The sequence below is a fragment of the Cyprinodon variegatus genome, unplaced genomic scaffold (genome assembly GCF_000732505.1).
Source record: "Cyprinodon variegatus isolate N-32 unplaced genomic scaffold, C_variegatus-1.0 Scaffold29, whole genome shotgun sequence".
NCBI lineage: Eukaryota > Metazoa > Chordata > Actinopteri > Cyprinodontiformes > Cyprinodontidae > Cyprinodon > Cyprinodon variegatus.
The window spans coordinates 837,950-860,870 of record NW_015150482.1 but is presented as its reverse complement, the minus strand read 5'-3'; the positions used below and the strand labels follow the sequence as shown (position 1 = coordinate 860,870).

Sequence of the window (22,921 nt, the reverse complement as noted above, 5' to 3'; positions counted from 1 at the left end):
CCAGAGGTTGGGTTCGCTGCTTTGCCCAAGCCGGTGCCTATCGGAGGCGGCGTGGGCGGAGATAGTCTGCAGAACTTCAAATTGAACTTCAGAAAGTCGATTAAAGAAATATTATCTTGCCATATGTATTACCCTTTGTTTTATCTAAATAAATAAATTAAATTACACTGTTTAGTGAAACATTAGTCATAACTTTCAAGGTTTTTCAAATGTCCTTAATTTACAACCACAAATGGTATTATAGTTGTATTTAATAAAACAAGTCATGTTGGATGTTGGTGAAATAAAAATAATACTTTGTCAAAGTAAAAGAAAAAGTTAAAAAGTGTTATTTCGATATTTATATGCAATCCCTTTGTAATGTCTAACTAGTTTTGGTGAAGAGTCTGATCTGATCCTTCAGAGGTGTCAACTAACAAAGTACAAATACTTTGTTACTGTACTTAAGTACACTTTTTAGGTATCTATACTTTACTCCATTACTTATTTTTCTAGATAGACCTGCCCAGTTCTGCTCATCCAAGATCATATGACAGTGGCTCTGATTTTTCAGGATGAGCAGCAACACACCAAGATAATCGCAGCACTGGTATGACAAGTATTTCGGCTATTATGTAATGGTGAAATACATGATACAGGGTAAGAGCTGACATTTCAGGGGTGTTTCCACTTATGAATAAGTTTCTCTCCAAACCAGTTCTGAGGGGCTAGAAAGCTAGGTGTGTATAATACTTAAAGTAGGCTGGTTTTGGGGTCAGAACCAGAAAGAAGGTGGAAGTTGCTCAAACCTCTGATAATACTATAATTTACTCAGGGTTTGATTGTCATTTTGGGATGTGAAGCACCCTTTTTTATTGAAATAGATCAAAATTAAATTATAAAATTCCAAACAGAACTAGGTATTTAAAAGGAACTTTCCTTTAAATCACTATATAGGATAATTTCTCTGCTGTAAGAGACACTGACAAAAAGAGTGCAACATTTTTTTCAAAAATATAGCACCAAGTAACAAGAAAAAACAAACAAGGCATTAATTGATGGAAGTGGCAAGGATATATGAAAAGCTTATATACTTCATTGCAGGGGGAGTTTCTCACACAATCACTCACACCCACACTAGAATAAAATTAAAATATCTCGCCTTTAATTGGAAATACATTTGGAGATTTGAAAAAAAAATTTTTCGTAAATTTGCTTGTTTTTTTTTAACCAAATGTTCCATGGTAATTTGTTCCATTAAAAATATTAAGATAGCACTACAGTATAGCATTTTTTTGTAGTTTCTGTTTTTGTTTCAGGAGGAAGGGGAGGGGTTAGGTTATGTGGTATTTGGTCATGTGACAGTGATTGTCATGCAGCTTAGGATTGCTTAGAAACGGTAGCACTGTGGGCAGTCTTTCATGGTGTCCAAAGGGTAGAGAAAAACATGAATCATTCTTACACCTCGTTTTATGTGCTCTGTATTGCTGAACAAATACTGCAAAAGGGCAACCATTTCATCTTTTCCATTTTACAAATAAAGGATTGAGGAAAAATAGAAAGCTGGCTCTTTGGTTTAATACAGAGCTACGCATTTTAAAACAAAATTCTAGGAAAACGGGAGAGAAAATTAAGCTCTACATGCCTACAAGAACCCTAGCTAGTCTGGAAAAACTATTGTATAAAATGACCCTTCATTATAATATTTTACTTTAATATTAGAGGAGAATAAATATGATCCTAGATTTCTTTTTAATACAGTTGCCAAACTCACCCAGAGCATAGCTCAGTTGAAACATCCATCCCATCTGCTCTTAGCAGCAATGATTTAATAGGGTTCTCTATATGCATAAGATTAATTCTAGTAAAAAAAAAAAAAAAAAAAAAGATAATTAGTACCATTCTAAATAAGATTGGTTATAGACCTGGGGAGCAGTGTGGGGTTAGAGGTCTTTGCTCAGGGACCCAGAGTGGAAGTCTGTGGGAGTGGGCCTAGAACTCAGAACCTCATGTTTCCAAGCTCTATGCCCTAACCAGTAGGCCGCCATTTCCCGTTTGGGGATCAAAGCTCATCTGCCTGGTTGTGAGTTTCCTGGACGGGGCTGCCTGTGTAGCTGTTTAACAGTTATTTTTTTTTTATCTCTACTTCTGTCTCCTTGAACCCCAGTCGGCCTCAGCAGCTCACCGTTCACACTGAGACTGGTTCTGCTGGAGCTTTCTTCCTGTTAAAAGGGAGTTTTTCCTCTCCACTGTCACTACAAGCATGTTTGATGTGGGGGATTACTGAAGAGTCATTTATTTGTTTCAATCAGCTGGTTTTCATTAGACAAAAAACTTTCAACCAATCTGGCTGTATGACCCGATTGAATTGTATCTGTAAAGTGCGTTTAGATGACTTGGTGCTGTGAATTGGCATTATAGAAATAAACTGAATTGAGCAAAATTCCAGAGAACAAAAAGTTTTCTCTCCTACCATCACAAATGTAAATATGTGGGGCTATGAATCTCCAGATTAATATAATTTTTGTGATTAAAAGGGAATTCCATTTAATTAAATACAGTTCAATACTACTTCATTAAACTCAAAGGGGCAATTCAATGTTTAAGTAAATCATGGGCAGTTTTTCAATGAATTGTTGCAGGTGTTGATAGATGTTTGCAGGAATGATCTTGTGTAGCGGTTTGTCTTGCACCAGATCTGGTGCTTAACAATCTTCTTCTAATGCTCGTCCACAGTGGTCTTCACTTTACTCCAGAGGCACTAGACAAGTTCCTTGGAAAGAGCCAGCCTTTTTTGTTACCTCGTTAATCTAATTTTCTCTGATGCTGTAACCCAAGCAAATGATGGCAGAAGAGATCACACTCTCGGTTATAGACAGATAGAAAATATGCAGCATCTTGCTGCAAATACTGAAGGACCTAAATTTCCCTTAAGCACATTCTGCTCTGTCCCCTCTTGTGGACGGCTTCACAGTTGCATCTCCATTCAAGTTTGCTGTCCAGGTAATACAGAGGTAGTTATACCCTTCAACTTCATGTCCCATGATGTTAATAGCATTTGAAATGTTCCTGGTTATTTTTCTGAAATCTACAACCCTCTCCCTTGTTTTGATGACACTATAGTCATACAAGTGTTTCTGCAGATGACGGGACTCTTTCTCGTATTGGAAATCAGAGGTGTAAATAGCAAAAAGGAATGGTAAGAGTACCGTTCCCTGTGGTTCTCCTGTGCTAAGAACTTACAGTTGACACATCAGTCTGATCTCCTGACAATGCATTGGAGAAATCAAAGAACATGATCCGCACAGTGCTGTCTGCCTTGTCTAAATGACAATGGTTACCATAAATGTGGTCAGGGATCTGTTTTTCTGAGGGCTTTTTTTTCTGCAAAGCTTGTTAGGGAACAGAGTATTTGCAAGATGAAAAAAAAAAAGCGTTCGTTCTACAATACAAAAGACCTTTATTGGACCTTTTAATAGAACAATGTGAAATGTATTCCCAAATAAACCCAGTAGTTACCAAGGTACAAAAAATGTTTCCCCCCCCCCATGTCAGTGCATGACACCATATTATATGAGAGATCTGTGGGTTGAACTGATAAAACAAGACAATCATTTAATTAAGATTAAGCTAACTATACTGCTGAGTCCTGTCTACTTCAGATGTTAAATGCTGATCGACACAGAGGTTGTGCATATGGAAAATATTAATATCAGTGATAAGTGCATTTAAACTTCTTACTGGCACTGTGTTAATTGTCCTGTATTTCACTAAGGGTATGAAAAATGAAGGACGGACAACCAATCACTCCACAACATTTTTGATTGATTTTGTCAAAAAGAAATACATTTTTGAAATACACTTAAATGTAGTTAGATCTTTTTAAAGCATTGCTTATGATCCAACTTTAATAGAATGATTTTAAGACATTTAACACATCTTTTCAAGGAATGTCAATGACAATGTACATGTGCTTTTAAAAAGCAAATTAAAAACTTTATGTGGATTAAATTTAACAGCAGATGGAAGCAAATGATATGCCTTTCCCTTTAAAAATCATTGCACAAGATCAAATTAAAATAATTAAAGATATTTGTTTTTGCCAGTAATAAACACATAAGGCAGCCTTTTATATTTCCCCGTCACATCTACTCATTTTTAAATTTATGGAGTTGAAAGTCCAAAATGTGAAAATATTGGCTGAACATGTTCTGCACATACAAATGCAATATCTTCTACATACTTCTTCAGCAGCAGCACACTCCTACATTTAACATGTTTCGTCCTATGAAGAAAGTATATGCATATGGCAAAACTATCTGCAACTTTCAATAAAGAGGAGATCTGCCTTATATTGTTAATTTCAACAGTTAAAATAGAATAAAATAAAAAAATGGTTAAATAAAAAAATTGGATTTCTTGGCACAATTAACTACTAATAGAATGACAGAAAACAACAAATTGAATTCACATTCATTTTTAGATCATTTACATTCAAAACTGTCTGCAATAATCAATTTTTACAATGGGTTTAACAGAAAGAGAAACTCATGCAAGACGGCAATAAGCATTACCTGACTGCATGCAGGAAGCAGGATTTGATCACCGAATCCTAAACTGTCCACTTAAAAAAATAAAGATTTTTTTTTTACAACCCATTTAACAATCATTTTTCAAGTCACCATGAAATATGCATAGTTACTGATTAGTGTATTGACAAGTCAGCTTAAACAGGTAATGTGTAATAGGTAATAGTCATTCAACAATTTTTCTTAAAAGTGAGAATCCAAACAGAATGGTTACATGTAGATTGATAATTATGTGAATTTTAGGACGTTATTACATTGCAAAGTTGATCATATTATGCTGATATCCACATAACTGTATAGTCAAAAATGTGCAAGTCTTAAAGCAATTCTTTATTTAGACATTTTAATTTATTCTCAACTCTTGTTTAACCTGAACTCCTTTAAACTTTGAATTTTAATGGGAACTCTTATATTGAAAGTCAACATTCACTATGCTTTGCTAACCTCACAGTCCATTTAATTAAAGCAAAGCCCTGAGAGAAAAATCCCCATTTTATTACCAAACTCCCCTCACATTTCATTTATTTTCTTTTTTTCCTAAACACATCAAAGTCACATATTAATTTCCATTTTCCCACAGCATCCTTATTCTAGCCATTCAGTCTCTGGGTAACCACTTCTCTGTACATGATGGAGATGTACACAAACAGGAGGAGGATCACGAAGAAGTCGTCCATGAAACCAAGAAGGCCAAAAAGCGCTTCGGGGAGAATGTCGAGTGGCGAGGCCAGGTAGGTAATGGCACCGATGAGGCAGAGAAGAATTCGAATCCGGAACATCCAGAAAAGTCCGCCCAAAGAAAACATCTCCCTGAAGGCATGACGGAGAAGGGTGGGGACGTCGCGCAGCCTATCCATGATCTACAGATGGGAAAAAAAAGGAAAACAGACATTATAATAATAATGTAAGGACTTATAAGCTGTTATGACATAGGCTTTGGGAAAATATCCCTTTTTAAGAAGTTGCCTTTGCATAAACCTTATAGCAGCACAAATATTTCACCTTTCACTAACATTATCGATCTTAGTCTTTCCTAATAACATGTCTCAAAGATAAAACAAAGATTAAAGCAAACTTTTGACAAAATCTCTAAATTATTCAGGGTCTTCAGTCTCTTAAGCGGTTTTTGCTAAACTAAAAAAAACTAATGGATTATAAAAAGTAGAAATATACCAAACATAACAGTATTGTAAAGGCAAAACTTATTTGTACCCCGACAGATACAGATTTTAATAATCTTAATTCAACCACAACAAGTAGGTTGTTTGTTTCAGAAAAAAATATTTAGTATCTAACTAAAATCAGTTTTGATTGAAAAAAAAAAAAAAGAAATTTTTTTTCTATTATGTTAAAATCGTATCATCTTCGTCTCAACAATAAAAACAACTTTTTGCCATCATGTTTAATGTCTTTTTTCAGTGTTTTCTCTTTGGCCTCCAAAGAAGAAACAGGTTGATAGAATAAAATAAAAAAAAACTTTTAACATACATCAGCCTGGGATAGAAATACAATGTGTTTCTTTGTTGTACGTTTGTTTTTTTTAATTTATTTATTTTATTCAAAACATTTTAAAATGAGGACTCATGCTACATGTTTCTTTCTTCATACATGTAAGGTTATGCTAATCTTAACAGAAATGAATTCACAAGGTTATCATCCATTGTAAATACAAATATAATGATGGATCCTGCATGCTGCTATGCACAAATTAATAGCTCAGATAAACACATTTGAAAATGTAAAAATAATAAACATTTTAATACATTTTGAATACCTTTACATTTCAATGACAATAAAAGTAGTTTTGCAAAACACAATTTAAAGTAATTCAATGAGTTTAAAGAGAAAGGGAGACTCACAGATCTTGGTTGGCCAGAAAATCTGCGATTATAATCATTGATGTCTCGTAAAATAAGTTGAGGCTCTGCCTCACCATCCTGCACCCTCTGAGGAGCAGCGTGCTCGTGAAACAATGGGAAGAGCAGAGTTACCTGGAAAGACAGAAGAAAATGTAATTAAAAACACTATGTCACAAAAACACAAAAAGTATGAAACACTGAAATGCAATCATTCACCATTTGTCTGCAGATTGGGCAGTTGACTGCACCCAGCCAGGTGCCATACCGCCAGTAAGCTATAACACAAGAGCCTAGGCAAAAAAAAAAAGAAAATACATAAAAAAGCAGAATTTATGAGAAGATTTACGCCGTATTAATATGAATAAATAAATACTCCAGTCTAATTTCACCAATAATGCAAGTTAAACATAAATTTGTGAAACATTAGTCGTGTTTACCACAGAAAAGGTGTCCACAGTTGGTCTCCACAGGCAGCACAGCCTGTTGTAAACACACAGGGCAAGACATGTCTGTGTAATACTGCTGTCTGGCCTCTGCCTGCGGATTTTCATCCTAAGGAAAAGAAGAACAGAAATATGAAGCATAAAATTCCAAAAATAATCCAGTTATTAAACAGATAATAAAATAAGTAATCCTGGCAGTCAAAATGGGTTATATCTGTAAGCAATTAGTTTTTTAATAAACATCTCTTACTTCCCTTGCTTCTATTTCCAGGGAAATGTTTTAAGATTAACAATAAAAAAGAAAGTTAACTTAAAAAAAATTAAGAAAAGTTTCTTTCAAGATTTGTATCAAAAGTATCTGATCCATTTTGCTGCATAATGTGATGTGTTGAAATTATTGGAAAGAAATCAAAGTGATTAAAAGTATTTTTCTTTTTGCGCTGTTTCATCTGTTTGCAGTTGCTAAATTCATCGATCTGGAAGAATTTGAGCTGCGTTACCCTCCATACCTGCTCAGTTTGAAGCTGTTGACGGACTGCTCGGACATGTTCCTGATTCTCAGGATGAATATTTTGCTCCTCGTGTCTGGAATGGACAAAAGGAAACTTTTTAATGATTATATAGATATTTTGCAACACAGTATTTCAGAAAAGGATTTCTGAAAACACCTAACAGATTACAGGAGGTTCAGATATATATATATCTTGAAATTGATTGTTATTAGTGAGACCTTTACAATCTAACAACTGGTAGTTCTGGACTGAAGCAAGAGCCGGACAGATTTCCCTTGTCAATACCCCAGGTCAGACATGGAGGACTTCCATGTCAGGGTGACTTAAAGATATAGTGGAGGATTTTCGAAAGTTTTAGAAAAGATCAACCCTCTTTACTTTAAAAAAAAAAATGCACATGCACAACCCTGTAACCGCTTCCGAGAGGAAATCCCTATTAAACATGTGCAAGAGCGTGCACAAGCCCATTTCTCCTCGTTTTAAAAGTTTGCATCACTCATAAAAGCTTACTTTTCAAAAGAAGATTTGCAATTTTTCCACTACGTCAGACTCACCACCGGCAAGTGAAAATGGGGACGAGCACATGGGACGGCCTTATGTAAAACATTAGTGATGGTGACATGAAGCCTCGTGAGGAATTTAAATGTTTTCATAAATTGCTGCAACGATCACCACAATTCATGAAGCTTCATGTGAACATGTTACCACCTGGTGGAATGTGTAACTACAGTTAGTAATATGATAAGTGATATTTTTTGCAATTCTTTTTCTTGCCCCCCCCCCATTTAAGTGCCTTTGTAATTGTTAATGATTGGTCTGTATAATAAAATGTTTTGTAAGTTTTTTGTGTGTAATGTCTTAGAGCACACCCCTCCATTACTCGACACACGCATCGAAGCCGCGGCTCATCTCATAACATCACCTGAACGATTGACAATTAGGAGGACCACTTATTTAAAAGTAAAAGAAAATCCTCCACTATACCTTTAACCAACTGGAAAAATGAGGATCCATTTGCAATCTTTTGCTGATAACTGCTTTATAAGGAATATTTCTGTTGTTTTTAGAGAATTCTACAAACTCGAAATCCACGAAAAAAAAGAAAATAATTGTGGTATTTTTATGGGGGACTTAAAGAAGCAGACTGTGCAATTAAATGTTTCTTAGTTTTTCAATGTTTTGGCCATTTCAGAAAAAAAAAAAAAATCGCCAGATCTGTCACTTTGTAAAAAAAAAAAAAAAAAAAAAAAAACGGAACTCAACAATCAACAAAGAATTTTGATTTGGTGAAGTTTTTTTGACATAAAAAGAAAAAAATATTCAAATTTTAGCTCAATCTTTTGTTGATCTGACAAAACTGTACCTGCAGAGCAGAGTGAGGATGCCTGCCAGAAAGGTGAAACTGACGACCACAACAAACAACACCTGGTTGCTAACACCCTCGATGATAGTGTCGTCATCTTGGATCAGGTAGTCCAAGTCCCCACTATGACCATACTCCATTATCCACACTCATACCCTGCAACTCTAAACACAGGGACAAAGCAAAGGGTATCATTTTCACAGTTTCCTTTTACTCTTCATTATAAAAATTCACATTTGTAACAAGCAGAATGAAGACCACCTTTAAACTTAGTATCAATAACTTAGACAGACTTTATAATCACTTTGTACACAAAAAGAAATTTCATTCAGTACAACTCTCAAGACATTTTTAAATTTTTAAGGTGCAGCCGTGATAATGGTAAGAGATCATGGAAACATGCGGCTGTGCAATAAGCATATTTTTTTTAAATCACACAAAGCCCAGCATATGATATAACTTACTTTGTTACTGTATTTGGTAAAAGTAATTAGGAAAAAGAAACACACTAAGTAAGCTCGTAATTATTGTTTTAGGAACTATGTTTTAATAGCCTGTAAATTAAACTGCACACATCTTTCCAAGACTCACCTAAGTTAGGATTTTCCTGCCTTATAGCCACAAAAAGTAGTTTATTCTTTAGGACGACAGACTGATAAACCAGTTGTAAGCATACTGAGAAAAAAAACTAAAACGTTTTTTCTACATTTAAATCTATTTTAATAGTTTCCAATTATGCATCAAAAATTTATTTTAATAATTGCTTTTTGATCAATCAATTACTTTTTTCAATCTATAAACTAATAACTGCATAGAAAAAGATTCCTTTAATAAGATTTCATACAGAATTAAAACCAGATGAAGCTAAAGCTGTTTGGATAAAACATATCGATTGGGAATTTTTTTTATTTATTTTTTATCTTGAATGCAAAGTCTTTATATATTTCTAAAAAATTTTGGTACAATTCCTGCTCTTAATCAATTGCTCTTTCTGTATAGCTAAAATTCACAATTAGGACTAAATTAGTTGAGGACTAAATATGTCAGTAAAACAAAGCCTTTTGTGGCTGCTTGCCAAAGTATTTTACTGTATGATCTAATTGTTAAATGATGTGATTGCCAAACAAAACATACATGTATTGTAAATGTAAATGTTGGCCCAACAAAAAGACAAGTTTCCTACAAATAAAACTGCAGATGATGCATTTAAGGAGAGGCTGTTGCATCATTTTCGGGATATTCCGATCTTAAAAGTCCGCTATTAAATGGGCGGGATCAGACTAGTTTAGACACGTAGGAGAGGAGAATTGGAATCGTTTAATGAAGTATATAAACTTTTAACCGTCTGACCAAAATTACCTCCGAGTAGCAGCTGTTAGAGATGAAAATTCAATAAAGATTGACTTCAGCAGCGTAGCTTTAAACGTTAAAATGTTGATTGTATACTATATTTACCCCGAGCAGGATACATACCAATAACAAATCCACCTTCACCCGGATATCCTTCTTCAACCTGAACATGTCAACTCCATTCCCCCCGCCTAGACATTTTAATGTTCCCAGCGATGGCTTATTTCAGACAGTTAGTCTAGCGAGCTTATTAATTATCATTGCACGGCTGTGTTGCATGTTAAAAGCAACTGGCTCAGCGTCTTCCTTTATTTCTACTTGCTCCCTCTCCTTGTTCACTTCCTTCTGTTAGGACGCATTAGCGCCACCTACTGTGCTGGAGTTGGAGCTACAGGTTTAGATATGAAAAAGAACGTCTTGTAAAAAGTTAAAAACAAAAATCAATTGATAAAAAAATTGTAAACAGATGGATACGTTTATGAATTAATTTAAAGTGGGACGTACACAGTTGAAACTGGATATGTATTTTAAGTTGTTACATCCATGCTGATTTTGCGCAGTTTTATCTTAGTTAAATTGACATGCTGCTGTCATTTTTTACATCTCTGATGTTGCTGCTATTTTTCAAATATCCATAGCTGTAAAAATGTCCATAGCTGTATAATGGTTATTTTATTCTTCAGGTACACATTTATATATTGTTAAAATACTTTACAGTATTTTATTGTTTATCTTTTAACACTAGTATGTTATTCTTTTCCATTTTTCTATGGTCCATATTTGTGTGACATTTTTTTCTATAATCTTTTTGCTGCTGAAAACACCAGAATTTACCCATTGTGGGACAATAAAGGGATTTTTTGTTCTATTCTATTTTTTCTTTCCATTTTCAAAACAGTAACAAATGTACTGTAGAGGATTAGGACCACTGAAAAAAATAAAAAAACTTAACTGATTTTAAAATTTTCTTTCAGTTTAATATGGGAAAAAAGTCCGAATTCTAACTTTAATCTCAGAATTCTGACTTTAATGTCAGAATTATTACTTTAATCTTTAATGAGAATTTTGGATCTTATTGTAGATAGGCACCATAAAGGAAGAGATGTGGAAGCACTCAGCTTCACTGACAAAGAAGTGAGTTGTTTTGAGAGGGCCAGTGATACATTGGTGGAAAATTACGGAATTAGGCAACTTTTTACATGCCCGAGGGGTCCCTGGTGATGCTATTTCATTAATGGAAGAGCAGAAGGTGATTAAATCAAGAGAGCCCTCTCTAAAACAAACATGGCTATGGCTTGATGCTAAAATGTTTGTTAGCTGAGGGAATTCAGTCAGAATTCCGAGGAAAAAGTCAGAATATTGAGATTAAAGTCAGAATTCTGAGAAAAAAAAGTCTGAATTCTGAGATTAAAGTCAGAATTCTGAAATAAAAGTCACAATTCAGATTTTTTCCCCCCATATTAAACTGAAATAATATTTAAAAATCTGTTAACTTTTTGGATTTTTTTCAGTGGCCCTAATCCTCTTCCGTAAAAATATGAACATTTAGATCACTTATATAAAAAATAATAATAATAATCATTATTACAGAAGTAAAAGTGGCTATTGGATTTTTATTTTATTTTATTTTATTTAAATGAATATTTACCTACAGCTTGCGAGAGAGTGCTAATTTACACTCTAACCAGTAGATGGCAGTAGTGGTACCCACAGCGTGTTGTCCGCAAACGAAGAGTAAGAGTTAGTAAAACAGTGGTACTAAAGTGTTGTGCTAATTGTAGTGAGTTTAACTATCGTGGCAGTTCATAAAGGGTGAAAGTCAGAGGGAATAAGATTTTACACCAGAGGTAGAATATGCCTCGTTATGCTCAGTTAATTATGGGCCCTGCTGGAAGCGGCAAGGTAATTTATGCTAGGTGGTTCGGCTAACGTGTTATCTGGCATGAGGTTGTCCCGTCTTCTAGAAAGAGAATAATTTCTCACTACGTTTCCTAACGTTTTTTGTTTTTCTTTCTCAGAGTACCTACTGCTCCACCATGGTTCAACATGCAGAGACTTTAAACCGCTCAGTTCAGGTGGTCAACCTGGACCCAGCTGCTGAATACTTTGATTATCCTGTCATGGCAGGTCAGTTATACTTGGAATTTATGTCCGAAACGAATGCGTTTTATTATATAATTGCAAGATTGATGACATAGAATGATATAGCCCACTTTATTCTGTTCTGTACTAATGGTGAACGGTGAGAGCTTCAGGAGAAAAGCTTCAAAAACCACTTTTATTTCAGTAATCAGGGATATAATCATGGTATGTTAGGGGTAGGACATCATTTTCAGTCATATACTAAGTTATATACCCCTCTGCTTAGTGATTAAGGAATCAAATACTCAACAATCACCTACTTTATTTCTTCGAACTAACAAAATGTATTTTTTTAGCTGCCAAACTGGTTGAGGTGTCACAATGATCCTCTGTCATCTAAAGGTTAAATAACAAAACCATTCAGTGCTAGGCGACAACCCCCCAAAAACTGAGAAACAATCAGTTAAGATCTATTTTAATTATGTAACACAGAAAGTGTGACACAAATAAAAACATCCCCAATAATATTGAGAGAATCTAGTATGCTGTTGTATATCAATCCAGCAGCTTCTGGCCCTGTAGATTAAATAAATGATAAAGAGACAAATAAATGAAAAATTTGACAGAGCTAAAATACACATCGACCGTAACAATAATAAAAAAAAAAACAAATTAACAAACAAATTATTAAAACAAATTATGTGAATATTACACAGGAAAACCTATAGTTACATTTGTCTAAAAAAATGTTAAATCTATTAAACATAAAAAATCTGTTATATCTTACACTTGTAAAAAAAAGCTTGCTGTTGTTCATAGCTTCCTTCCTTTATTTTATTTATTTGTTGTTTTTTTTTTCTTCATGTGTCTGTTTTTTTCGTATTTTGGCTTGTTTGTTTTTATCTTTGTGGTGTCGATACTTTTTTGGTTTATGGAGTGTTTTTTTTGGTTTGGTTCTCGAGTTTGTTTTTTTTGTATTGTTATAATCCTACTGCGCATTCCTCTACTGGTATGCAAATTCTTATTATGGTACACCTAGTTTTGATACTCGCTGACTAATCCCGATATTGATTGTCCTGTTTGCACTTTATTTTTATTTTTGCTGTCTTTTTTTATTTGAGCTGTATTTGTTTATTTTTTTCTTTTTTTTTTTTTTTTCCTTACCAGATCAGATATAATTTAGTGTAAATTTTGAGTTTTGTGCAGCAGAAGTTCTTGTTGCTCTTATATGAGTGAAACATCCATGCGTCTTTCCAAAATATCCACTGGACTTTTATGTACTGGAATAAGACTGAATTTAATTTTTAGTATAGATTTAAAAAAAGGGACGTTTTGGATGATCATAATGTTTGATTATAATATCCAGTGATGTTATGAACAATAAAGCAATTCAGTGATTGTGATGATCTGTGCAGAATCGTAATTTTCTCACAACTAGATTTTATCTGAAAGGCACACTCTATTTGTGTTTTCTTAGATATCCGGGAACTTATTCAGGTGGACGATGTGATGGAGGATGACTCTTTGAGATTTGGCCCTAACGGAGGCCTGGTCTTCTGTATGGAGTACTTCGCCAACAACTTTGACTGGCTGGAGGAAAGCCTGGGCCATGTAGAGGATGACTACATATTATTTGATTGCCCTGGTAAATGTGATGCTGTGAATTCAAGCTTCAATAAGTCATGAACCTTCATTAGTTTGGAAGAAACGTAAAAAAAAAAAAAACATACACTTACACCCCAGCTTCTTGTTACCCATCTTAACTGCTGTGCATAAGTGCAAAAAAAAAAAAAAGTTTTGGCATAGATCAGTCCAATTCCGGAATGTTATTCTGAACTGTGGGGTTATTAATTTAGACTGAATTCTACTTACTGAATGAACATCGTGTTTCCACTAAGTAGTTTCTCAAGAATTTCCAAACATGTGTAACCTCATTACTTGAGGTTTTTACTTAAATTTATTGTATTTATCAGTTTAATAGCACAGTGTATAAGTCAGACTAAACTTGGAACTAGTTTACCAATGATTTTTCCTGGTTATGTTGGTTTATATGATTAAAAAGCTGCCATTTTAATAAAAGTCTGTTTTGTTCAGATCCACCTTAGGTCATTCTATGGATAAATATTAGTTTTTAATGACTGACAGCTGTTCTAATGCTCTAACAGGTCAGATTGAACTTTACACTCACCTCCCTGTGATGAGGCAGCTGGTGGAGCAGCTACAGCAGTGGGAGTTCCGGGTTTGCGGGGTCTTTTTGGTCGACTCTCAGTTTATGGTCGAGTCTTTTAAGGTACGTTTTTCTTGGCTGATTTGAAAGATTGTCATTTTTTCCTTAAATCACTTTTTTCTTTATTTCTGTTACTTTATATTATTTTTGAATTGTTACAGATGATACTCAAATTAACCCACATGTCTTTGTCTCCCTTATCTTGATCTCTAGTTCATCTCTGGGGTCATGGCTGCCCTCAGTGCCATGGTGTCGTTAGAAATTCCTCAAGTAAACATCATGACTAAAATGGACTTGCTTAGTCCAAAAGCTAAGAAAGAAATCGAAAAGTAAGTATAATAAAACACAGCCTTATTTATTGGATTGTTACATTTCCCTGAAAACTGTTACCAAGATGATCATCTGCTTCTCCACTTAATTGTTGCATGTTATCTATCTGGTTTTAACTATACAGATTCCTGTTTTGCTTCTATATATGTGTTTACTTGTTATGCGTGTTTATATATTAGGTACTTGGACCCAGACATGTACTCCATGATGGAGGACAATTCTGAGACTTTCAGGAGCAAAAAGTTCAAAAAGCTCACTAAAGCAATCTGTGGTTTGGTAAGTAGAGTCTTAGTTCAGGTTTTTAATGACATTCTTAGAGTTTGTATTCAGAAAGAAAAAATAAAATAAAAATTCTGTGTTTGCAGATAGATGACTACAGCATGGTGAGATTCCTGCCTTTCGACCGTACAGATGAGGAGGGGATTAATATAGTTTTGCAGCACATTGACTTTTCCATACAGTATGGTGAGGACCTGGAGGTTAAGGAACCTAAGGTAAAATACCCTAACTGGGGCACTTACTAAAACCAAAAAAATCTACAATTTTTCAAATGTCACATTTGTGAGGCCTAATGCAAAAGACCAACACAAATAATGTTATTTTAAAGAGAAGTCAGTGAAGTGAGTCATCTTCTATCAATAAATTATTTTGCATTTAGGCCATAAAGTTTTAGTTGGGGCTTTCCAGCTTATCTAATTTTATCAAAGACATCTTAGCTGCTTCTCTGATGCCAGAGTACAAAAGAAAAAAAGAATGTCAAGATTGTAATTGTGATATACCTTTAAATAAGCCAATAAAATGCATTCAAAGATGTCAAATGTCAAAAAGTATTTGGTGTATTAATAAGCATGCAAGGCATGTGCTGTATCTCTACACTGTCTGACACCGTTTTTGTCTTATCTGTGTTTATATTCTTTATTTGTAATAATATGTCAACGTTTTTCTCTACAAACAGGAGGTTGATGAAGAGCAATCCAACTTAAATTACGATGAGATATTTCAAGACAAAGTCAGCAGCTGAGGATTGACTGGACTGGAGTGGGAAAAATGTCACGTTGACACAAACCATTGAAGTTCAACTTGAATGTTTAATATCACTGCATAAGTGCTTGACTGTAAACTTGCATGAAAGTCTTTTTTTTTAAACAATTAATAAAAAAAACTCCACTTTATGTTATTTTATTTTAAAATGATGTCCAAGTCTAAATATTTGATAGATTTATTACTGAAATGTATATTTTTTAAATAAAATATTACATAAAATTGACAACTGGCCCCTTTTTTCTATGAGAAAACTATTTGTGAGCGCCCCCTCGTGGCTGCTCCAGCATATGACACGTGGCTACTTCCTGTAAAGCTGCAGGGTGGGACAAGCGGAAGCAGCGGCTTGGGGGTGCCTGTACATTTTTCCTGCTGAGCAGTTGGATTGATATTTGTCGTTCAACATGCCGGTGAGTTTCTCAAGTGGGATAATTGATGGGTATAGGCTGAAAGTAAGAAGCTAAACCTTTGTAGAAATGCGTAAATACCTTTTATAACTGGCTTCCGGTTAACGTTAGCTGAAAACATATAGCGCAGTAAGCTAGCTCCTTTAGCATTCGGTTCATAATTGCTGGCGTTTGACTCGCAAAGTATACAAATTCAGCTGTGTTATTGCACTGCATTTGAGTTTAGAATATATAAATGTATAATATTCTAGGTGCCCTGAATAAAAAGTCGTGTTTTTTTCAGGGAGGTCGTAAATTAATACATGTATTCGATAAACATAAAGTGACAGGAGTTCCTGTTTTATCTCTTTAGGCTTATCACTCAGGCTTGATGGTCCCTGAAACCAGACTGGTGGGGAACATGGCCCTGCTCCCTGTCAAAACACAGTTCAAGGGTCCAGCAAGAGGAGATGGTAAGGGTTTATTTCATCTTTCTGTAGAAATGTGTGCATGCATTAAGTTCCTGATTCATGACTGAGCTTCACTTCCTTATATGGTCTGAATAAAGTAGCTCCTTTCCTCTAACTTCTGCAAAGAGATTTAGATTAATGCATCTCACAGCTGTAAAGTTAAAACATCTGAATGTGGTACTTAGTCACTTTCTAATAATTCAGATTTAATAACATCAATGAGATCAGAGCCAAATCAATAGATATAAGAAATGGGATGTTATCTTCTTTAATGAAAATTCTGTTGTTTTTTTTTCAGGCATAGATTCTGACATCATCGATGAGGCAATCTACTACTTCAAGGCTAATGTTTTCTTTAAGAATTACGAAATCAAGGTAAGATTTCAATAAATGTATATAAAGGAAATATTTTAGGCTTTAATCTAAGTCATTATTTTCCTTTACGGTTAGGAAAAATATTGATGTGTTCCACTGTCGGTTTAGAAATTTTAAAATATACTAGACAAAAAGTTGAAATACATCCACAAAATTGCATTAAGTACTTTTTGAAGTTTTAACCAAATAAAGTTAAATAATCATGCATTGATGTAAATAACTCCATGCCTCTGTAAGCTTTGTTTCTCCTAGTGGCCATGTTAGTCATATTTCTCCACATGTCTTGGCTTGCTTCATCTCATTCCTTTCACCCTTCTAGAAAGGGGAAAAAAACAGTCTTCTGGCAGATGCTCTGGAGTTTCAAGGACACATACCATTTTAGCAGCTCCTTGTTTTTAGCTGTTCTTGTAGCCTATAACTGTCCGATTCACTTCAAAGTATGAAATTTATGAAATAAAAAAAGTGAGCAGTGAAAGCTTAAAGTTGTATGGAAGTCATATTTAATTGCCAAATCTTTCTGGCTGAAACATGTATATAAATGTACTCCTTATCAGGCCATATTTTCCCAAAATTTAGAAAATTTCTATTTAAAAAAAAATCTTGTCTTTAAATCTATCTTATGCAGGCCAATTAGTTATACGTCAGCCTGTACACCTAAATTTCATCCAATCATATATCAAAGGTCATCTGTCAATCAAATTTTTTCAGTCATAGCATCTTGATTCATATGTCGCAGCTAATATATGCAATGGTTGAAATAAGAACCATTTACTTTCTCATTGAGTTCCGCCCTGGCGTCCTCATCCACAACGACACAAAACCCTCCTCCTCTTGCATGTTGCCGCTGTCCATAGTGTTCCTTGACAGTGTTGTTTCTAAGTCACCAATTTAGTGCTCCCAATGTAATTTCCCATTGGGAACCTATTAGCATTAAGTCGCTAACTGGTTAGCAAGATGCTTCCAAGACACCGGCCACAACCAAACTTGCTTGCAAACCTTCCGCCACAACAATCCCGCCCCCTTGATAATCGACCAATCACATTCATTTTACTCACTTGCGTAAAGTCGGGCACCACTTTGGAGAATTTGGAAATGCAATGGTTGGAACAGCCGCTTTCCTACAACTTTAATGATTCAAAGAATGGCATTAGAAATGAAAGGGTGGTGTAGGTCATCATTGCATGACACAACAACCAGAGGGATCAACTTTAAGGCAATTTATTCAGCCTTTTGTGCCATCTTTAAGGTATCTGTGTCAGTTTGTCCTACGACAAAGAGGAATAATATCAGAGAAACAGCTAAAAGACTTGCACTAACACCTCACCCAGAGAGAAAGATTCAGTCGGTGGTGATGACAGTCTAACTGTATTTCTACAAAATGGGAAGTAAATCCGCTGGCATGTAGATGTGGGTTTGCTTCATCTGACTGTACATCATTCTCACATAGAGGTGCACCATCTTGTGGGATCATTCATCATTGTCTCACTCTTCCACACAATCATTTTGTATTTTATGGTGAGGGTTAAACTCTTTAATATAGTTTGTCTAAGTTACAGTAGCTTTCAAAACCCTACTTAGTAAACACTCAAACCACTTTATAAATGTATTATTTTTTTCACATCTTGATTGATCTAAACGGGAATTCAGTAAGAAACCTTTGAATTGAGATTTAGTAATTTTACTAATGTAATCTGAAAATGCTCGAAAACCTCTTTTAAAATGAAGCATTTTCTTACCCGATAATCCCCTCAGCCATCTTCTCCTCCATATAAAAGATGGTGATCGTCCTTCCAGCTGATCAAATATAATATTTTTAGTATTAAATGATGAGAAAAAACTTGATTCATTCAGGTAAATTCAGAAATGCGTAATTTGTCAAAAACCTTCATTAACAGAGGAATGAAATTCAGTATTTCAAACCCTGCATTTATGATTCAGAATATTTTCCAGTTCAATCGGAGTGAGTTTTGAAAAATAACTCAATAAGTGTAAATGTTTGTTTTTTCAGAATGAAGCAGACAGGACATTGATCTATGTTACACTCTACATTTCTGAATGCCTGAAGAAGCTACAGAAGGTAAATGTTTACTCTGGTGCATCAGCAGTTCTTGGTGCACCTTTTTAAAAGATATAGTAGTTAAAATGCCTCTGTTAAAGCTAAAAATCTTAAGGAGGAGGTGGTTGATTTGAAATGAATTTTGAAAATGATCCGTTGGGGAATGATGTCTTTTTCAGTGCAGCTCCAGGAGCCAGGGAGAGAAGGAGATGTACACCCTGGGCATCACTAACTTTCCCATTCCTGGAGAACCCGGCTTCCCTCTTAATGCTATGTATGTAAAGCCTGCAAACAAACAGGAGGATGGTGAGTTATGGCTTTAAGAACGCAACAAACATAAACTTCGATATGTTGAGAATTTCAGAAACCAAACACTTAAAGATGCAAGAGAGAATATTCAGAAAATATTCAAGCTGCTGATAAAAGGGATGAAACATGGATGTTGATTTTTTTTTTTTTTTGTTCCTGTAGAACACATATTAAAAAATTGCTCAAAATCACAACTGTCAGTTTTGTAAGTGGTTCAAAAGTGATAAAACGCTGATCAAATTGTACGTTTGGTGTTTTAGAGACCATGAGGGCGTACCTGCAGCAGCTCCGGCAGGAGACTGGGTTAAGGCTGTGTGACCGCGTGTTTGACCCTCAAACAGACAAACCCAGCAAGGTGAGGCTGACGCCTTTTGAGTTTTCTTTCTTTTTTTTATCAGAGTTGGCTCGTTTATAAAGTAGATGTGAAAATATAAAAATTCTTTGAATGCCTGACAATATATATTTTATTTTTGTGCTGCTGTTATCCAATCATTGCATTTTTTTTTTCTGACGTTGCCCACGATAACGGTAGTTCCACAGATACTATGTTGTTAGCCAAATGCGCTCAACTGAGGAAAAAAAAACCAAAAGAAAATCTATCAGTTTTTCCACCTGCCTTGTAATACAGCATTGTTATTATTATTATTTTTTTGCCCGCCTTTAGGTTTTGAATAAGAGTGAGTGTATTATTGGCGCCTTAAAACTTCATCAGCTAATGAGAACAAACCAGTTGGAAATGCTTAAGGGTTAGGCTGTGTGTTCTGTGGATACGAGGCATGCTGAGCAAACCGGCTCTGTGTGTTTGTGACCTAAACTATTTCATGTGAAAAAGCTCTGCCCGGGTCAGAATGGAGCCATTTTCTGTAGCTCAGCATTTAAACCCAACCTAGTGAGTTGGTTATTATGGCTGTAAATTTGTGTCACAAGATTAAATAACTAAAGATATTTTTAATGTCACTGTTTATCTCCTGTTTACAAACCAATATATTTCCTCTGTAAATTAAATATGAACTATATGGCTATTTTCTCCTTTTTGTTAAAGGAGCAATCTTTCTAAACCTTGAACAACTAAAATTCTAGACTTGGATAAATACTTAGGGAGGATAAATATTTCCTATAGATTTTTTATGTTTTTTTTTTTAAAACACTTTAAACTCTTCAAAGAAGAATTCAAATGATTTGTTTTCAAACCATTTCTGAAAGTAAAATATAAAGGCCCATGAAAATCTATACAAAAAAAGCATTGAACCTTCATTGCTCATAAATTGTGATTCCTTTATGTAATCTAAAATAATAAACAGCTATTACAGCGTATCCACCGGTCATTAAAAATCATTGAGTCATAAAATTATTATTCTTAAAATTAAGGCCTAAGTTTGTATTAAAATTCATTAAATGTGGTTTTTGTGGCATTTAAAATTATTTATTAAAAAAAAAAAAGTTAACAATTTCATTAAATATATATTGCATTATATTTGCGTGGAACTGATTCCGGTTGATCTTTAAGCCGTATGTTCAGAAAAGAACCTCGACGCGGAGAAAAAGCTAGAGAATCGGGAAAATGCTAATTTCAACTAAAGTTGCTGGAAATCTAGGATTTTGAGACATTGCTGCAGCCCTTCGATGGTAAAAATGATGAAGGATTTTGCTGTGTATATATGAGAGGGCTGGGTACTTGTTGATGTCATTAAAATTATTTCTAAGAGCAATAAAAAGCATTAAATTAGAGTTACTCATTCCTGTATAAACAATTTATTTGTTTTCAATTTAAAAGGAATAAAAAGAATCTGACCACTTGAGAAGTTTGGTGCTTTAAGTGATTGTTCTCACCAATGTTTGTTTGTTTGTCTCCTGTTTCAGTGGTGGCTGTGCTTCGTGAAGAAGCAGTTCATGAACAAAAGCCTCTCAGCTCCTGGACAGTAAACCGCAAAGGACACAGAGGCTGGAATAATACGACTTTGATTATCTGTAAACATTTTATACTGTATGACATGAAACAAAAAATATATATGTTCACTTGTCTGGATGTTGATCATATTAGGCTGGTGCTTAATTCAATAATAAAATCATGAGATTCGAGACGATAGTAATGTTTGGTCTCTTTTTATTTTATTGTTTTTATTAAATTGAGTCACAGACAAAATGAGATGGAATGAAATATAAAAAATCATACCTCTTACATGAGGCACTGCTGATGGGATGAAACCATTTGAAGCCATTTTTTTTGTTCAGACTTACTTGTTTTCACTTGATGCAGCCCAAATCTAGTAGAATGCACATGGTGTTGATTGTACATCTTTCTAATGACTTATGTAATATGCTAATATTTAAAGTGTACAATATATCTGCATAAAATGAGCAGGAGAATGGAGTCTAGATAGGTTACCATGAGTATTTCAAATACAACCAGTATCACAAACCTCTTTGAACAAAATATGCTTTTAATTTATACCAAGCCTAGGTGTGCATAAGAATGACATTAAAAATAACAACTAATTATGCTACTTCTGAAATCAACACAAATAATACACAAATTTGAAGTTGATCACATTTTGTTCAACTAGATTTTAATAAGAGTTGTTACAGAAATAGGCTTTGAATTCATTATTTTTGACTATATGTGGAAGAATGGCTAAACACACTTTTGTAAAATCCTAACTGTTTTCTAGCATTGTTATGAACATTGTAATATACGATTCTGGCAACTAATAAATACAAAATAAAAAAAATAAAAATAGCCAGAGCTTGATCAGTGAAAGTATAATTGTTTTGTTGGGGATAATTATTGTATTTACACCAAACCTTAGCAGGTGCATCACAGAATTAGAACATCAGTAAGAAGGTGAATATTTCTAGTAATTTGAAATTTATATAACAGAAAGCTGTGCAGTGAATTGTTTGAAATAGTTTTTAAACTGTATAACTATTCTAAAAAGTATTTCATTTTTGTTTTTTGACATTTAATCTACATATTTTTCAGAAAGGCTATCAAATTACGACTTTTTTCAATGATTGAATTTTAATTATTATAACTTCTAAATTGATTGTTTTAGATATCCTTCAATAAGATTTTCACAATACTTTGAGAATTTTCGCCTCATTTCTACTGACAGAGCTGCTTTGACTGAGTCCGTCTGATTAGTCCACTGTTCCAGCACCTTTTTAGTAATCTGATGATGTTCTTATAGGCTTTTCCCATTGGAAGACCTATTTGCCTGCAAGCTTATAAGTTTCTAGCTACATTTTTTTTTTCTGACCAAAAACCTCAATTTTAGTTTAACCTACCAACTTCAGTGAGCTATTCTTCATGACTGCTTTTAAATTAGTCCTGTGGTTGATATGCACGCCTCACAGCCGACCTCTCCCTCTCTCTGTGACACAGAACCTTGTCTACTTCCTGATCGTTATGGATCAACGATCCCATAGGGTCAATAAATATATTTAACTGAAATTTAGAAATAAATGCGTCACCTTCAAACATCTGGAAAGCTGAGCCAGACTTGTGAAGGTCTTTTAATCTCTTAGTGATATGTCATTTAGAGTTTCGTTT

The 22,921-nt window shown here is 34.4% G+C and overlaps 3 protein-coding genes across 3 annotated transcripts; 2 read left to right on the top strand and 1 right to left on the bottom strand.

Annotated features, from left to right (window-relative positions):
- Positions 1-4,428: 4,428 nt before the first annotated feature.
- On the bottom strand, positions 4,429-10,424 carry LOC107100124 (E3 ubiquitin-protein ligase RNF170-like). The gene is made up of 7 exons (XM_015398495.1): positions 10,219-10,424; positions 8,746-8,909; positions 7,380-7,455; positions 6,865-6,979; positions 6,644-6,717; positions 6,428-6,559; positions 4,429-5,428 (listed from the first exon to the last, which is right to left on the bottom strand). Exons 2-7 carry the CDS (start codon positions 8,883-8,885, stop codon positions 5,159-5,161), a joined length of 807 nt encoding a protein of 268 aa, XP_015253981.1. The 5' UTR covers positions 8,886-8,909; positions 10,219-10,424; the 3' UTR covers positions 4,429-5,158.
- A 1,397-nt stretch (positions 10,425-11,821) lies between these two features.
- gpn3 (GPN-loop GTPase 3) lies at positions 11,822-15,952 on the top strand. Its single transcript, XM_015398153.1, has 8 exons — positions 11,822-11,997; positions 12,114-12,222; positions 13,655-13,822; positions 14,343-14,467; positions 14,618-14,733; positions 14,914-15,010; positions 15,100-15,228; positions 15,690-15,952. The coding sequence occupies exons 1-8, from the start codon at positions 11,950-11,952 to the stop codon at positions 15,753-15,755; spliced, it is 858 nt and encodes a 285-aa protein (XP_015253639.1). The 5' UTR covers positions 11,822-11,949; the 3' UTR covers positions 15,756-15,952.
- Positions 15,953-16,070: 118 nt separating this feature from the next.
- On the top strand, positions 16,071-21,457 carry arpc3 (actin related protein 2/3 complex subunit 3). Its single transcript, XM_015398141.1, has 7 exons — positions 16,071-16,185; positions 16,535-16,634; positions 16,930-17,006; positions 19,015-19,083; positions 19,242-19,368; positions 19,632-19,726; positions 21,232-21,457. The coding sequence occupies exons 1-7, from the start codon at positions 16,180-16,182 to the stop codon at positions 21,292-21,294; spliced, it is 537 nt and encodes a 178-aa protein (XP_015253627.1). The 5' UTR covers positions 16,071-16,179; the 3' UTR covers positions 21,295-21,457.
- Positions 21,458-22,921: the final 1,464 nt, after the last annotated feature.

Excerpts from the sequence above, each read along its gene's own strand:
- LOC107100124 (XM_015398495.1), bottom strand. The coding sequence starts at position 8,885 with ATGGAGTATGGTCATAGTGGGGACTTGGACTACCTGATCCAAGATGAC. Across the intron at positions 6,980-7,379 it reads AACAGCTTCAAACTGAGCAG|GATGAAAATCCGCAGGCAGA; the intron begins GTATGGAGGGTA and ends TCTTTTCCTTAG. Across the intron at positions 6,560-6,643 it reads GCCCAATCTGCAGACAAATG|GTAACTCTGCTCTTCCCATT; the intron begins GTGAATGATTGC and ends CTGTCTTTCCAG.
- gpn3 (XM_015398153.1), top strand. The coding sequence starts at position 11,950 with ATGCCTCGTTATGCTCAGTTAATTATGGGCCCTGCTGGAAGCGGCAAG. Across the intron at positions 11,998-12,113 it reads GCCCTGCTGGAAGCGGCAAG|AGTACCTACTGCTCCACCAT; the intron begins GTAATTTATGCT and ends TTTCTTTCTCAG. Across the intron at positions 12,223-13,654 it reads TGATTATCCTGTCATGGCAG|ATATCCGGGAACTTATTCAG; the intron begins GTCAGTTATACT and ends GTGTTTTCTTAG.
- arpc3 (XM_015398141.1), top strand. Across the intron at positions 19,084-19,241 it reads GCCTGAAGAAGCTACAGAAG|TGCAGCTCCAGGAGCCAGGG; the intron begins GTAAATGTTTAC and ends TGTCTTTTTCAG. Across the intron at positions 19,369-19,631 it reads TGCAAACAAACAGGAGGATG|AGACCATGAGGGCGTACCTG; the intron begins GTGAGTTATGGC and ends TTGGTGTTTTAG.